Source organism: Centropristis striata, chromosome 1 (genome assembly GCF_030273125.1).
Source record: "Centropristis striata isolate RG_2023a ecotype Rhode Island chromosome 1, C.striata_1.0, whole genome shotgun sequence".
Classification (NCBI taxonomy): Eukaryota; Metazoa; Chordata; class Actinopteri; order Perciformes; family Serranidae; genus Centropristis; species Centropristis striata.
In genome coordinates this window covers 27,345,991-27,364,091 of record NC_081517.1, presented here as the reverse complement: position 1 = coordinate 27,364,091, position 18,101 = coordinate 27,345,991, and the positions used below count along the sequence as shown (strand labels likewise).

Genomic DNA, 18,101 nt, shown 5'->3' with positions numbered 1-18,101 from the left:
GCATACGATTGGGACATACTAATACTTTATCATAACATTGTGCTTGAGCATTGACCTTGCTGACATAACCATTGCGGCTTTTGCATGTCTGCGCTCTTTCAGAGGCTAAGTCAGTGTGCCATATCTCCTCAGTCAAGAGGATTGTGAGTCACTTAACCAGTAAGGCATGCTGGCTTACATACTGCAAAATACAAGTGGAAGTAGAAGTTCATCCTGGAATTCTGGATGCTGCATTTGGCACACTAAGTATTGGGAAATGCTCAATCCTTCTCTGGCATACTTTATAGTATAGTAGCATGGGTATTGGAAATAACATTTCATTTAGTTGTGAGAGGGAAATGAATGTCTCTACCAAATTTAATAGCATTCCCTCCTATAGTTGTAGACATTTTACCACCAATGTGAAGGTCATGGTGGAGAAAGAGTAATAGTCCACAAATCACCAAAATCATTAGGATCCATCCTGTGACAAACATGAATGTCTGAACCAAATTTCATCTCAGTCCATCCATAGATGTGGAGATAATTCAGTAATAGCCTGACCAGCAATGCCATCACTAGAGCAACGCCACTAGCACGGCAAAAATAAGACCATGTTATCATGGAGGGTATTCATCATGAAAATGTTTGAAGAATGTTGAGATCTCAAGGAGCTTATGTCTGTTTCTGATGCAATCTAAGTGATTTTCATGAAATTGGAATTGGAAATTGATATTAACTGGGGCAATATTTGTGTTTGCTGAAATTCAAAGAAAGAGCAAAAGAGTATGTTGGTAAAGTTAAACTCATAGAGAGGAGTAGAGGGAATTTCAAACCAAATATTTTGTCTGCATCTCCATGTACACAAGGTTCACATTTATGTGTTTTCGTGTAAATAATCAATCAAATACTAACAAGTAGTCATGCCAGCGGCTCTGTGAGGCTGTACCTCGACACAGAGGCGATATGAGCTAAATGCTAATGTGAGAATAGCAACATGTTCACAGTGGCATGGTTAACATATTGATGTTTAGCAGGTATAATGTGGAGCCTGTTCACTATCTTAGTTGAGTGTGTTGGCATCCTCACATTTGGCAATTATAACTAAACACAAAACACACAAAGTCCAGATGAGGCTATTAATTCTCTGTCAAGACATTTTATTATTTTCTTCAAATTTACAACTTAAGTAATTCTGAGGCCCATATGAGAATGCTGATACCTCAAGTACATGAGCACAAGACACATTCATAAATTAAGAACATCATCATTCACAGAACAGCAATAAAATGCACAGCATTAACAGTGGCCCCCAGACTATCCTCTAACACATAAATTACCCAAAGTTAATCAAGTTGAAACTTGTATGAAACCTCAAACCCAATTTTTCAGCTCTTAATCGATGTTCATGGCAATTTTATTATGAAACCCATTCATCCTGGTCATACTCACCATAATGCATCACACAGCAACTTTTTCTGGGGTTTTCTGTTGCCAACTACTGACAGAGACAGAACTGATTTGTTCTTGCGGTTTAAGAATTGAACACATTATCATAACAACTCACAGAATCTCACACTCGGACACTCCTGCTCCTCATTACGATTTTTTTTGAGTGTCAACTGTATTCCACTTTATGCCAAATAAAATGTAAAAAAAAAAAACTCTGCAGTGGTCAAACTTTACAACCGAATAGCTGACATCCTGGAGAGTTGAGTTGTCCATCTGACAAATGTGCACATTATTTCTATATATGGGCAATTTAAAAATGAAGGAAAAACTGAGGTAAAGTAATAAATGTCATGTTTGTGAAAGAAACGGACAAGTGAGCTAAAACAGAGGTGAAAGCAAAAGCCTCTGGAAGCAGATGGAGTACGATGTTGAGATGGAGACAGAGGGGCGAGAGACATAGAGTGGTAGATATTCAGTATGTATGCGTGTGCCTGCCCATCAGAGCTGGTTTCAGCCTGCAGCAGCGTCACTGTAATTGCCTCAACTGTCAAACTAGCCGAAGATCCTCACAACGCTGGTGTTGACTAGGCCAGCAAGCTCTCCCTTGTTCTCTCTCTCACTCTTTCTCCTTCCTCTCTCTGTTTAATCAAATTCTTTTAATCTCTTGTCTATCTGTCTGTCTGTCTGTTTGGTTGTCTGTCCGTCTCTGTGTTTCTCTTCTTCTTCACCTCTGACTGCTGCATCATCCACTCTTTTTTTTTTTTCAGATCAATAAGTCAGATCCAATGTGAAGTGTTTGCCTCCAACACTTATTATATCACTTGGATGCTCAGCACAGCACAGCAGCATACCTTCCCTCACCTTTAATCCACCTCATGACTCCTCAACACCAACAATATCCTTACCTTCAATCCTGAATAAATACCACAGTTAGTTCTGACCAACAGCAAACCCAGACATGCTGACCGAGGAAATGGTTTGATTTTTAGAGGTCTTTCCATTACAGCAAACAAGTACACAGCAAATCGTAACTCATTTAGTCCGATACGGACTCATAACCTCCCATTTTCATTTAAACAAGAGGAGCAAATTAGCAGAGTAAGATGACTCCATTCTGATGCAAACCAGCCTCCTTAAAGCGACATTATCTCGACACTAGTAATCTGCTCTACTTAAGCTTGTTGGAACATAATGAAGAAAAGTCTAAAATCCAATGAATCTGCATTTGCAATTAATGGAATTACCTCAATCAGTTGATGTTTTTATGTTCTCTCAAAAGGCACTTTTTAAAAAAATGCAACACTTGACTAAATGGCTTCTCAAGGTGAATCATTTTTGCAATAGAATAAGACATCCAACTAATAGAGCGTAAAAACCCAGAAAATAAAAGCAAAAGAAAAGGAGCAATGTTGAGACAGAAATATCTTTTAAAGTGCATGTTCATTACGCAAGTGCAACCAAACATGGAAAACCACTGCCAAGGGAGCTTTTTTCTTTCTCGTAATGTTTGGTTCTTCAGATCGAAACCCTGAAATGTAGAATTATTTCTCACCAAAGGCCTGTGAGGAGAATATACATTTTTTTCCATCACGGGGACTCTAGTGAAGTGAAGGACATTAACAGAGGAAGCTTGGTACGATCAGTCCCAGCCAAAGTGCCTTTGGCCGAGGCACTGATGCTTGTTTATGTCTCTCTGTTGTTTGGCCACAGACTGGACGCACGTCATAAGTTCAGTTAATCTACCCTTTGGCTTGAATGCTTTATTCTGTTATCAACCTTTCAGTGGAGATTGAGAAGCTTTTGAGGTACCCTTGAGCAAAGCTTGTCTGGAAAAGTGCCCTTATAGCAAAGCATTTTTTATTATTTGATCTTTGTTGTGAGCAGGCTGCTAATTTGTTATACCCACACTTCATAAATTGTAATTCTGTCTGCTTTGCCGAAAGCGTTCTTTATTTAATTTCACTTGCCAACATGCCCTTGAGCGAAGCACTGTGCTTATCTAACACCACCAAGCTGTTTAATCATCTCATATTGTTTTCAACTTTGAGTCGCAGACTTAGCTACTGACCCCTTACGCACCAAGGGGAGTGACGCCAACCAAGCCCAGAGCAGTGCAGTATAGCAATTCTTCATTCTTAATATTCATTCTTGTAGGTTTTCTCAAAGACAAAGTAAAGAGTTAGACACCTAGAAATTAAATTAAAAGTCAGCGATTGAAAAAGGTGGGCATGGGTTTGGTCACATGCAACCATTTTCTGGCTTCACAGTGAGGTAAAGTACAGAATGAAGTACAGAATGTGCGGGTACAGCTCTGGGTTTTTTTTTGTTGTTGTTTTTTTTAAAGAAACAACAAATGATTCCAACCTGTTATCATTCCCAACTCATTAAATTAAAACAACTTGGTTAAGGTTAGGAAATAAAGAACAAAATTTGGTTTAACAGCACTTATCTATATATGTAACTACTGGGCACAGTTAAAAGGACAAACGTAGAAAACAGCTTTTGGTTTCACACGGGACACAAACACTGTTCCATTGGTGTTGACTTCCAAGATTAGTTTGATCCATCCACCATCGCTCCCGCCTACCTTAAACACACCTTTGTGCTCTATATATTACGTCAGTTGCTTTAAGTTTCTAATGTCAATGCAAACGGTTTAAATAGGAGTTCTATCCAACATTTTAACTGCATGATCATACTTTTTGTAAAAGCTGCTGTAATTGTGACAGACAACAGTTTCCACAAATGTGTCATCTGGAATCATCCAAATCCAACAGGATTTGTACAAAAAAAGAAATCAATAAGATAAAATGCCACATTATATTATGTAATAATTACCAATTCACTGTTCGATTTCAAGTTGTGTGTTCAAGATGCAGCGTGTCGTTTCATGCCAAACTTTATTTAACTCCAGGGGGTTGTACTCCACGGAGGTCTTTTGTCAAGACTACACATTGAATTAAGGAGTCTTGATTTTTCCTTTGTTATATTAGCTTTACCAGTACAACCTTAGTTTTCTGCTGCTTTTGATTGAGCATCTGGGGGATTGGGAACCTCGTTCACAGTCATTATTGATCCTGTGCTAATAGTCTAATGGTAGCTGAAGTATAAGGATGTAACCACCCTGTCTGCTCATACTGTATGCCCCTGCAGGTGTGTGTTTCCACAGCCGTCAGCATGATTAACGTGTGTTTTTGATTGTCAGGCTGGAGTCGCCGACTAGGACCCTGACCCTGGAGGCCCCCAGAGGGGTGGAGCTCAACGCTGGAGTGGGAGACTTCACGGCGTCCTGTAGGAAAGATCTCCTCTTGCAGTCCTCAGAGGGGGAGGTGAGCGTGTTTCCATCTGGTGTTTGTATGTGAAAATGTAATGTTTAGTATGTTTTTGTATGTCTGAGAATATAATTCATGTATGTGTCTTTACTGTGGTGTGTGTGTTTTTGTTTGTGCAAGAAATAGATAAAAATGGCTATATCGATGTGTAAATTTGAGGGACAACACAAACTGGCAAAACCATTGAGGTGTGTGTGTGTGTGTGTGTGTGTGTGTGTGTGTGTGTGTGTGTGTGTGTGTGTGTGTGTGTGTGTGTGTGTGTGTGTGTGTGTGTGTGTGTCTTTAGACTCAATGGCACTCTATAGTGTTGGGCCCGCTTCATTAAAGTACCTTATTAGGCTAATGAGCGTCATCAATCCAGGCGACCTTGTCCTCCTTTTCTCCCCTCCTTCTCTCATCCCTCCTTTATTCCCCTCTTCTATTTGGGAGAAGTGACTTCATTAAAGCTGGTTTGATGAGGTTCCCTGTCATTCGCTGCTGCTGTGTGTGCGTGTTTGTATGTATGTGTGTGTGTGTGTGTGTGTGTGTGTGTGTGTGTGTGTGTGTGTGTGTGTCATTGTTAGCCTGCTATCTCACTGTCAAGCTCTTTGCATAGCAGACTGCCACGTTGCGTGAGCACAGAAGCAGACTTAGCCATTATCCTTGTGTGTGTGTGTGTGTGTGTGTGTGTGTGTGTGTATGCACCAGCCTGCCATGTTGCATGTCCGCTGGAGCATAGTGTGTCATTAACTCAGTAATTAACAGAAGAATGGCCCCCTCTCGTTCGTCGCACTCACTGTCATTGTCAGTCACACACACACACAGTCTTCTTTCACAAATACACACTAATTCTCATGCACACACACACAAAATAACAGAAGTATTTGAAAACAACAGTAAAAGTTTGATGCTCCTCTTCTAAACTCATTTCCTCCCTCTATCATCTTCTTTGTTTCTTCTCTTCTGCTTTTCTTTTTTCATCCCTCCTTCTTTCCTCATATTTTCTTGTCATGGGCCTTACTTTTGAAAAGTACACAACTTCATCCATATGACCAGACACCAGGAGGTCTAAGTTAAATTAAGCACACAGGGGTCACCAAACTCTTGTGACAGCTCTGGCATATTGGTAACAAAACAATAAGACAGAATGTCAGATAGATGGTGGACTTCCTAAATGTATAATTAATATGTGCAGCTAGGCTGAGTGGCATACCGTATATTACAGAGATGTCTGCAGAGAATATAGAAAAGCTTGATCCAGTGAGGTTGTTGGACTAAATAAAATGAAATCCTAAACACAAATAATGAGCTTAACACAACAAAGACATTATTGGACAGTTAGTCAGTATACTGGAGTAGAGGTCTTCAAGGGTCCAAAAGTTTGTGTTCGAACCCCCAAAAAAAGCAGAAATGTACTCTCAGGACCGAACCTGGCCAGCAGACACAATCATCACTGACTTTACAGCTGATTGCTATGGACAAGTTAAAGTTCATTTAAAAGTTTCCAAAACAAAATTTGCATCTTACCTAATGTAACATTTCTCCCCAGTGCCTGGCCATGATGCATATAATCCACCCACCTTGCCAAGAAAGTTTTCTGTTATTCTTCTCTTGCTGATTGAAACAGCATGGCTAATCCACTTGTTATTTCATCTTATAAATCCACTTAGCGTATTAAAGATAATTTGGAATGTTTGCCCTTTTGAAAATATAATAAAGATCTGTCGTTGCCACGGCAGCTAACGTTAGCATTGCTAAATAAATCATCTGTGATATCAGTGTCTGAACCCTGCTCTCTGTCCTTCACCTCCTGAACAGGATCACTCGCTCGCTCAGGTCATTTAATACCACCTTGTGGCTACAGATGCACTTTGCAGATTGCTTGCAGTTGCTGTCACACCAGACAATGGGAGCTCATCAAAATTAGACTTATATTAATCAATGTGTTGTCGTCTTTATATTCATTCTCTTTGAGCTTTTGTTTCAGTGGAGAAGGTAACCTTCATTACTGTGCACCTTAACTTCACTCTGCCTCTGACGTCACTCAATTTGTTGTGGCTTTTATATTATAATATAATTATAATTTATATTATTATATGAATAAATAAAGTGATAGAAAATAAGGTTATTCTGCTTACACTTTGCTTTTATAGCACATCCTTGAATATCAAAGTAGCTCAGACACCAACAATACGTCAGGTGGTAGTAAGCCTGTGTCCCACATGTTAAGGTCCAACAAGATCTCCAACCTAAACGACAGAATAGACCTTTATCAATACCACCCATAACGACACATGTGAGCGTTTGTCACAATGAACATTTCGTGGCTCACAGTACCACGGAGCATTCTAAAAATAGCACACACCCCGTTCGCGGCTGTAAATAAGGCTGCAGTGTCTGTGTATTTAGGCTACAAAACCACTGATTTAGGTTAAGGGCAAAAAACTTCCCAGTAAGGCGTTAGAAAAGACAGTTTAAACAGTAAATAAATGTACCTAAATGCCGGCAGTGAAGTAGTTAAGAGGGTGACGTGAGCCATGGAAGTTATGTAAAAAATGTAAGCTAAGTAAAAAGTTGTTTACTTTGTAAGACCAGTCTCTAGGTCTAATGCAGATGCTAGTACTATCGCGTACTACTGAAAGATCAAGATCTTTCCATAAAAAATACTTTTGAGGGATGTCAAAGACACCCAAAATGTTGAAGGATATCAGCATATAACTGCAGTCCAAAGAGTCTAAAGACTGCCAAAGGGGCAATGGAAAATGGAATAAAACATTTAATTTGAGATAGCAATTTTTAGGGAGCATATTACTGAACTGAGTGAACAAAATATGTATTTGAGTACAGAACCACATGTCTGAGAATGAGTTGTAATTGTGTGGGTCTTCTTTCTTTGGGTTTCTGTGTCCTGTCCTGCTTACCCACATATGCAGGTGTGAAGTTGTGAATGTTTGTTTCTCTATATGTGGTAGCCTTGTGATAGATTACTGATCTGCCTCTAGCCTTGTGCTGGGATAGGCTCACTCACTGCAACGCTGAACAAGATAAACTGCCTATAAATAAAGAAATTGCTGCATTTATAATTTCAAGGTACACATTCAGGAGTTTTCTTCTTGACACCCACAGTCTCTGTGGCAACCATAGTGAGATAACTGATGGTTGGATGAGAGGTCTAGCACTGACATCCCAATGCTAGTCTTGGTTCCAGTGACTGGGTCCTGTCCTCCAGTTAAACAATATTTCGGGTAGATAGCTGCCTGGGTGGGCAGGTCTTATGGCATTTGTTGTTATCCTCTTCTTCTGGTTTATGTCATGCACTTCCCTGATGCAGGACGGATCACCTGCTCAGCAGTGCACATGACAAGTTAAAGAGTGTCCTTGAGCCCAGCGCAAGGGGTGCCATTGTCAGAACCGCTGTAATAATTTTATTTTGTGGACTGTACCCACGGTACCCATCTTACTCTGTGCCATGTGTGTCTATCACATTGTTTTTCGAGTGTCAAGGCAAAAATAATTTTAACAAGGCCATTTGCCTCTTATTTAAACTTCCCCTCCACCCCTCACCATGTCACTCTTATTACATATCCTCTCGTCACGTCTCTCGCCCTTGTTCCCCGACTTTCTGCTTTCTTCCCTGACTCGTCTCACTCCTCACATCTCTTACCGTCCTCCTTTTTATTCTTCTCTTTTGTTCTTTTTTTTTTAAACTTCATTCTTCTACATCTTCTTCTCATCCTCCGCCTCCCTCCTCTCCTCCTCAGCCTCTCAGTCCTTCATCTCTAAGTAACCCAGCCTATCTAATTAACTTTCCACTGCCAGGGTTATACATCACCGTGGCTGTCACTTCCCAGGGAAAGGGGAGGGGGGATTATAATTTTTACCTCTTTTCTGTCATCTCTTTCTCTCTCTCTCTCTCTCTCTCTCTCTCTCTCTCTCTCACTCACTCTCTTTCATGTATTCTTTTGTCTCTTTCTGTTCTTTGTTCATCCATTATATCTCTCTCTGTCTCTCTCTCTTTCTCTCTCTCTCTCTCTGTCATCCCTGCATAAAAAGATGTCTCCTTATTGACAGAGAACAATAGTATGAAGCAGGGTGTAGCACAAATTGGTGGTGTGGGCCTTTGGCAAGACTTGAGACGAGCCATGTTGGCCCATACTGTGGCACCCTATCACCAGATATACAAAAAACAAATTATCTCCATTCACAAAGGTAAAACTAAAAGTGCCAAAGGAAGCCTCATCAAACAGTGTAGATGTGTCCAGAAAGGCTCAGATTCTCTAAATAACTAAATTGCCCTGTAGATAATGTCTGTGTGACCTTGAGGTAATCCAATCAAATATCAAATTTAATTAAGACTTGATGTGTCTTTTAAATGGCGCTGAGTGAGAGCTTTGCCATGAGATAAAAATATCTGATGTCATGATATTCACCTTTGTCGTATCAATGTCTGACCAGATGATTTTAAAGTTTCCCTCAGGAGGACAACACCCTCTTTAAACAGACTTCACTGTTGTCTGCAAAAACACACCTAAAATACAATAAACACAGTTACTTTAATATGTCATGCTTTGCATTAAATTTCAGGTTTGTTGGGTTTTTTTTTCATGAATTTCTGTGGGAAAAAATGTGTTTCCATTGATTGTCCCCATAACTATTCATATAATAATAATAATAACTTTATTTATATAGCACCTTTTAAGAACAACAGCTTACGAAGTGCTTTGACAGAGAGAAGTTAATCACAAAGGAGAAACGATGCAATAAGACCAAAAACAATTCTTACATCAAACAATGACGAAAGACAGTTTAGGATCAATCACAAGACACTCAGATACAAAGGAAAAGTAGCCTTATAAAGTAATAAGAACATATTTTAAAGGTAAAAAGAAGCTATATAGAGAATAGAATCAAATGATTAGTAAGATGGAAAGCAATACATAAAAGCAAGTCTATAAAAGTGTTTTTAAGAAGTGATTTATGGATATAAAGTTGAACTCTAAAGAACCAAGAAGATGCTGTGACCACACAAAGAGCAGCTCCTACAACTCTTTTTGCACATTATGATTCTGCATGTACTTGTGCACTTTGGGTCCAGATCATGATCCTAACAACTGTGGCCTCATGTTTGTAAAATAATACAAGTCAGCCATTTGAAAAGTCCATTGTTCTGAGGAGACATATTTAAAGATGCTGTATAGGGACTGGAAGGTAAGAAACATTCAGACAGGTAAAGAGACAGATGGATGCAAACAGACAGGAGGAGCAACCTGAAGGGCTGATCAACAAATAGAACCTGGCATACAGACAGTGGAGTACCCACCACAGTCTGATATCGGACATCAGAACTTTTAGATTATGTTTCTATGTTGTTTTCTGTCTCATCTTGTCTACAGGCCCTGTGCTGGCTCCTCTCTAGAGATCACACTGTACCTCTAAACCATTTTATGACACTAGTGCTCAATGACGCAATGTCTCGCGATGTCTAGTCATCAGGCAGTCTATTTAATATGAGGACGAGTGTTCTCCTTGAGCTTGGAGACACACACTTCATTGTTGTTTCTGACATTTATTACCCAGATAGGTAACACTTTATATTAGGGAACACATATTCAACATTAATTAGTTGCTTATTAGCATGCAAATAAGTAACATATTGGCTCTTAATTAGTCATTATTAAGTAGTTATTAATGCCTTATTCTGCATGGCCTTATTATACAACCAGTAGGCCATTAACTAAGAGTTTTCCCTCAATAACCTCAGAATTATTGCTTATTAGTAGTAAGTAAGGAAGTTGTTGTATATGAGTTACGATATTAATATGCTTTACTTTGTATGGACTTTATAAGTCTCTACATATCATTACTCTACAAAGTGGGTCACTTCGTGCCAATGTTAGTCTACCAGTGAACCACTTTGTAGAGTAATGATTGACATTACAATCTACCAATCCTCATCCAAAAGGAGCCACCAGTCACATCAAAGGACTGGAAAAGGTGGCTATCTGCCGTTTCGATGGTTTCATTCACTGCTATGTAGTGATGGTTTCATTCACTAACTAATTAATGTTGAATATGTGTTCCCTAATATAAAGTGTTACCGTTCAAGAAAGCTTGTAATTTCACCTCCCTTCCTACAGCTAAAACCTGAATAGGCACCACAGGAATGAGTTCTTAAACCCAGATGTAAGTTAGCATTTTAGCACAATGGGGTCTCTCCTCTCAAACTCAATGAGGATTTTTGAATGAGTTGGTGGCCTAAAATAAAGTCTGTGGTTACCACAAGCTGAAGAGATGTTTGCGTTTTGTTGTACGACATAAAATATGTTACTAAATACCTCCACTTGTGAATTTTTTTGAAGTTTAAAAACTTGCTAACCGAGACTACAGTGGTTGTTGGGGATATTAAACAGACGGAAACTCTCTCACTAGTCCGTCCTATAGCCTCTAGCCGTGTTTTTCAGAGCTTATGCAGACTCTTGTAGATTGTAAATCATGTAAATAAACATTTTTATTTTTGGCTATGGATTTGCTAGCTTGTCAGAAAGTGCTGGTTAGCTTGTTGGAGACCGTCAAGCAACAGTAGTTGAAGTCATGTGACTGTGGTGTAGTTCGCAATAGCATAATGTTAGCTTTTTACTTTCATCGGATGAATTACCATTTAAAACATAATAAAAGTTAGCCTGGGTATACCCAGACTACCTTGCGTGCACGAATTTAATTTCGAACTGCGGCGGAGTCTGGAAACTAGAGGGAGATCTTAGCTCTGTTTTAGGGATCCAATCACAGAGCGGGGAGGGACGGCAAGACGATGACGCGTACTACTCGGCACTTGGAAGCTTGTAGTTTTCCGGATCCAACATGTCTGCAGCAGACGCGAAACTCTCTTTAGCTGTAGATGGTGTTTTAAATAGTTCAGAGCGAAAGCTGAAAGGCGAAAGGTCTCTCGGCGGCTCCGCTGAGATCACCGGCGTTATGGTAGCGGGGCTATTAGCGTCGCTAGCGGCTATTAGCGCCGTTAGCGGCTAATAGCTAATAGCCGCTAACAGCTAATAGCCCCGCTACCGCGGACAGTGGAGCCGCCGAGAGGCCCGCAGCAGCTTGATTATTGCCCATAAAATCAGTGGATGTGTGTGGCTGAATGACATGAGGGGGAATAAAGCGTGAAAATAAATAATCTTGCAGAAAGCGAGAACTGGAGAAGCAAAGCAGCAGCAACACTCTCTCACAGACACACACACAACAAATATCCATTTCTGTTGCTCTACTACGTCATCTGGTATAACTGATCTGATTGGCTAAGAGCTACCTACTTTGATAGACATTCTAAGCGTCCAATAAACGGCTCTGGAGGATCGTAAACCACACCTCCTCTACGGAGAAATACATTGCTCGTTGCCAGACTAGCCCTCATTTGAGAATAGTCTGGTGTTAGCCAGGCTAAATAAAAGTGGTGTTATTTTGTGAATATTATCCTGGTGAATAAAACATGTAAGCATAAGCAAATGTGTGTTCTCTATAGAGAGGGAAATTAAGCCACTTATTGTTTAGACATGCATGCATCACATGTCACTTTTACGAATGCACAATAAAATTAAATATGTTAAACAGGCAAACAAAATCTGCAGACTCACTTTTGTATTCTGTGATTGCAGTTTTTAAAATTATTGACTGATCATCCTACAGTCTAGAGCATTATCCTGCTTACCTGTCCAGCTCAAGTGGATTATGTCTTTTGTGACTACTGTCCAAGACTAATCCTGGGACCACCAGGTTTGTGGGAGCTATCCAATGATGCTTGGCTAAGTCGATTGGCCTAAGGGCAGGCAGGATTCCCACTGCTAACTCTCATGTTAGTGCTGTTTTTGCCTAATTACAGAAAGAAAATCTATTTGTCTTGAACATCTGATGGTTTGCCAACCTCTGATGTTTACTGCTTACTGCCATGTGCATGAGCATGAGAATGAGCAAAAGACACAGAAAAATAATGACACTGCTTAAAGTCAAGTAAGATAATTGGCATACTGGTTGGGCATCAAAACCTTAAAATTATGTTTTCTTTTTTTTTAATGTGTAATTCAACTGGGAATCCAGCAGTAGACATGACAGAAGGACTTCCCTCTTTAGTTAACATGTCATGTTTGCAGTGTAACAACTTAACACTAAGTGCAACATTAAGTGGCAAAGTTTAACAGAGAGGGGAAAAAAAGAACTTGCAAATGATAAACTGCTGCCACTTGTAACCTTCCTTGCATACTCTTATAAATACTGGGCAGCAACACCACGTCATTGCATTTATGTGTCACCAAGAAAAATCTCACCCACAGTCTGCGAAGGAAATATCACCTTTCTGTCTACCAACCTATCCTGTTTGAAATAAGTGATAAAAAAATAACCCTCTACACCCCCAAAAAGAACAGCTTATTCAAATAACGTTCCATTTCATCCATTCTCATACAAGCTTCCCCCTCCTGCCGCTGACACCATCAAATGAACAGAGGAGAGCGGATGAAGGGAGGATAGAAGGAGGATCGGATGAGTAGGAGGTGGAGGAGGATGGCAGAAAATAGATGTTTCTGTCGATTTTGCAGGAGAAAATAAAGGCGTGCAGGACAGCGAGGCTTAAAGCCAAATCAATGTTGTCAGCAGCTGGCACTTAAGAAGGGGCCATTAAAGTTTAAAAAGTTTGGAAAGCAGTGCTGGAATTAGGGCCAAATGGGTTAGAGGTAGGGGAGCGCTGGTTTCCATTAAAATCAAAGCCAACGAGAGCTGACAGATCCTCTCAGGATTCCTGCAGTCCTCCTGGCTTTTTTTTTTATCAACTCCTTTCCTCTCTTTCTCTCTCCATCTCTCTTTCTCTCCTACATAAATTCACTGTCTCTCTTTCTTGTCCATCCATTTTCTCCATTCTTCAAGTTTGTTCACATTCTCGCTGCCCGTACTCGTCTTGTTGTTGATTATTTCTACGTTAACGCTCCATCCATCTATCCCTTCTCCTCGTCTCCTCATGATATTCGCTTTATGCACTCGCAGTGCTTGTCAGCAACTTTTGTGCATCGCTCATTCTCATCCTCTTTCTGTCTTTACACTGGAGAAGTTGTTTCGCCTCACTCACCATTCATTTTAGAGAGCAGACGCCCTCGCAAACTGAAACATGGAACCTACGTTTCGTGAAAATGAGTCATGTTTCTATCATTGCCAGTTGCTAGCCATAGAAACTCAGACAAATTGGTTTTGAAACATTTTTGTGAGTTAGTTGAAAGTCTCTAAAGTTAACTTTTATTCCACTCAGAATATCTCTTGGAATACATAGCCTTGTTATTAAACAGGATCCTTGTCATACGGTTAGAAATCTAATATTCTCCTCCTTAATGCACTTATAGTGTCAGAACGGCTACATATGCAGTCAAGCAGAAAAGGTCCAGTGCAGTGGGATGAACTAGAGCACCAATTAGTGTGCAAAATGGTTACATCTTGATGTTTGTTTGCTGTTTGTTGAGAAGCAGACTGCTCTCCAGGGAGTGATACTACAACACACTCAGCAAATACTGTCTGAATGCCCTCGTGTAGGGCTACAAGTTTCCACAGGAGCACATTGTGGGTTTTACTGCATGTGAATGTAAAAAAAAAGGAATATTTATGCAGGTCAGACATGATTCTGTCACTTTCTGATGACAGGACATGTCTGGAGACTACTAGTTAAAATTTTGGTAGTAAGCGTTGGTGAAATCTACTGCTGACAGAGCTCTAAAACTTGTACTGTCTCTAAATGTTCATGTGCAGATTTATTAGTGACATTCCCTATAAATGCAGGCTGTTAGTTAACTGGGCCGTGCTTCACAATAGCAATGTGCAGATGCTCATGCATGGGATGTAATAGGATATTAAGAAGATGTACATGAGTCATTCTATTAAAAAGGATGGCTAAATATCTTTCAGAATGTTCAGAACTAAAGATGTTATATTTATACTTTATACAAAGCTCAAAACATTGGTGAACATCATTTGACAGCACTTTGACAGGAAGAGGTGCAGCACATCAGCACAGTTATATGATATATAGCACATATAAGTGATGGCTGCTGCAGCACTAAGTGTGTGTTCTGAGCTTTATTTCACTTGACTACTCACCTGAAGAGCCAGCCTCTCCAGCTATGGCTCACCAGACAATGTCTCTGTTAATAATACTGTTTGTTCTTGAAGTGCAGGTTGTTGAGGTCCGGGTATTTTCTCACCTCAGAAACAACAAAACAAGATAGACCACCACACAACAGAAGAGTGAATGTGCAGTTGTCAGGGTGTGCGAATCAACAAAGTGATACTTTATATAATGCAGCATTGGTGAGATGTTTATGATAGAAAACCAGACAGATACTATGAATAATTTGTGTTAATAGCTTGTTGGTACAGTGTCACTATTACCTTAAAATCATTAAATACACTGTATGTGATCATGATATTAACAAAAGTAATAATTTGAGTTTTCTTCACTCTGCTGCTGACTGCAGCGAGGTGAAATCGGGTTAACTACAGAAACTTTTAACAAAGTTAGGTTACCATGGAGTTTTATTGTTTGTTGACACAATGCTGGGGTTTATTAAGACGCTGTAGCCTGGAGGTGTTATTGGGCTGGTACACTGGGACTGACTTTTTTTTTTCTCTCGCTGCTTGTTGTTTTACCTGCGGGTAAGGCAGAATGGTGAGTGAATTAGAATGCTGGCAGGGGGTAACTCCCTGTCGTACACACGGATGCCGTGGAAGCCTCGCAAATATATAAACGCACGCATATACAATAAAACACAGAGGGAATAAGCACTCGGAAATGCACATGCTAAAACAAATGGATGTAAAACACTGGATGTGCACCTGCACAGACACACGTATGTACGCACATGTACACACACTTACAGTACACTGCCACTGCTGTCCTGTCCTCCTTGTCTCTAGAGCCTCTGTGTTTACTTCCAAAAACTTGTTTTCCTCATCCACCTCCACTCTTTGAAAGTATTCACAGTGTGTGTGTGTGCGTGTGTGTGTGTGTGTGTGTGTGTGTGTGTGTGTGTGTGCATGCGTGTGTGTGTGTGTGTGTGTGTCTGCATGTGTGTGCGCGTTTGTGTTTATAAAAGAGAGATAACAAATTAACAGATACCTGCCAATAGCTGGGAGAAGTGGATGTTTTTCAAAAGGTGTGATTAACGTCGGAAAATTCATTAGCCCATACTTCACACTGCCTGAGGTGACACATAGAGTGTGTGCGTCCGTGTGTGTGTGTGTGTGTTCAGTCAGTCTGATGTAACTTCATCTCAGTCTTTCATTGTGTGTGGCAGTTTTATCTGTTTTTCTCCCTCTTATTTGCATGTTTTTCTGCGCCTGTGTGTTGTCCACATGTCACTGTCATGTTCTCTTTTTCTGTCTAGGTGGATCTTTGCAAGAATGCATTTGTCTCTGTCCACAGTTGTTTCTCTGTGTGTGTGTGTGTGTGTGTGTGTGTGTGTGGTACAGTAGAGCAGACTGATATGGCTTTATGTCTCCGCTACATCTGGGTTACTCCACTCTCAGTCTCTCTCCAGCCTCTGTCATTTAGTCCATTGTCAGCTCCCATTCCAGCGTCTGTCCATTCAACATGCCTAATGGTCTGTGTAATACACTCAGATAGCTTCACAACCTCCCACCTATTTGTGTTGTTGGAATGTGTGTGTGTGTGTATGAATGTGTGTGTGGGTGTGTATGTGTGTGTGTGTGTGTGTGTGTGTGTGTGTGTGTGTGTGTGTGTGTGTGTGTTTCATGAGTGCAGGGGGAGGGAGAGAGAGAGAAAGAAAAGGAGAAAGGGAGGTAAGGTGAGCTGAGGCTAGGCAAAGTTGTGTGTGTTTGTGTGTGCAGACTTCTGTGTGTTATTGAGTTTGTGTGCATGCTGGTGGAAATTGTTATTGTCCTTTCAACCTCTGTCCCACCTCTCTCCCTCCACTACTCTACTCCTCCATCCTCTCACTCAAAGACTTTAAAGTTGACACTTTCTAGTCCATTTTGGTTCCAGGTCAGAGTAATTTAAACTACTGAAAGCCTGGGGGTTTTACAAAATGATGATTGGATCAAAAGAATAGGGCGATAACATGAGCAACACAGGCTGCATTCTGTATCGGCAGCACATCAGTCAAAAAAATTGTGTTTTTGTCAGGTATAAGCACTTTAAACACATCTGCATATGAAGACAGAATCGTGTAGTAGTATTGACAAAAAATATTTGAACAGGCTTTAGTTGAATGCAGCTAAACAGTCGATGTGGAGAGCAAAAGAGGCGGAAGCATTGACCAAAGACAAATCTCAGGAAAAGCTCAATCAGCTGATGAAGATTTAAATTTGTTATTGGCTTCACTTAAATGGTTTGTTTTGAAACACTCCACTTGCAGAAGTCATCTCTAAACTCCGACTCTATTCCTGCATCTTGAATTGCTAATCCGATACTACAGCCTGGCTCCACGGAACCCCAGAAATATTCGCCCTTTCCCCAAAAGGGTAAATCATTGTAATGCGGTAGCCGATTGGTTCCAGGATTGGGTTTAGTCAGACTTTAATCTAGTTGGATGTCTTGTTGGCTGATTTTCTCCTTGATAGTCAGTATGTTTACATGACACTTGAAAAAAAAAGAATTATTGCCTTAATCTTACTATAACTGGACAACTGGAGTGCATGTAAACGTGTTAGTCCGACTAATGTCAGAGTTCTCCAACTCCGATTAAGACACCCAGATAATGCGATTGGAATAGGATTTTCGCCGGCATTTATGACAGGACAATGCATGTGTGCATGCTCCGCCCCCCCACTCGCTGCACTGGCGTACGACCCCGGAACAAAAACATTCAAGAAAGCCGGTCGCAGTATCTGGTCGCAGTAGCTGGTCAGTTGCGGCGGTACAAAGTGTCAAACTGAGGTCAACCGGAGAGGGGGCCATATAACCGATATAACCAATAACCGATTTTCTCAGTTGCATGTAAACTGTGACAAGGACAGAAGTGCGATTAGACGACAAAAATCGATTTTTAAGCATAGCTCAATTAAACTGTGCATGTAAACGCACTGAGTAAGTGACACCTAATACAAAATGAGAATGCAATTCTAAATGGTTGTCCATTCATTCAACATCATACAATACAATTAGACTTACACAGTCATCCAAGCGTGAGCTTTGGTTACAATAGTACCGGAAAATACATCTATGCCTCAGTGGAAAATATTTTAATGTATACTGACCCATGAAAGTGAAAGTGTTTTGTGGGTATTTCTAACAAATGGAATATGACCGTGTAGTTTGAAAAAGTTTGATGAGTTTGCTTATGTTACTGCAGACACATAAACTGCATCATG

General features: G+C 40.3%; 1 protein-coding gene across 1 annotated transcript in view; it reads left to right on the top strand.

Moving 5' to 3' along the window:
* Positions 1–18,101, top strand: part of LOC131974643 (zeta-sarcoglycan) — a 390,877-nt gene that overhangs the window by 362,313 nt on the left and 10,463 nt on the right. The window contains exon 7 of the mRNA XM_059337047.1: positions 4,637–4,760. Within this exon, the coding sequence (XP_059193030.1) occupies positions 4,637–4,760 (124 nt within the window). The remainder of the gene's footprint in view (positions 1–4,636; positions 4,761–18,101) is intronic.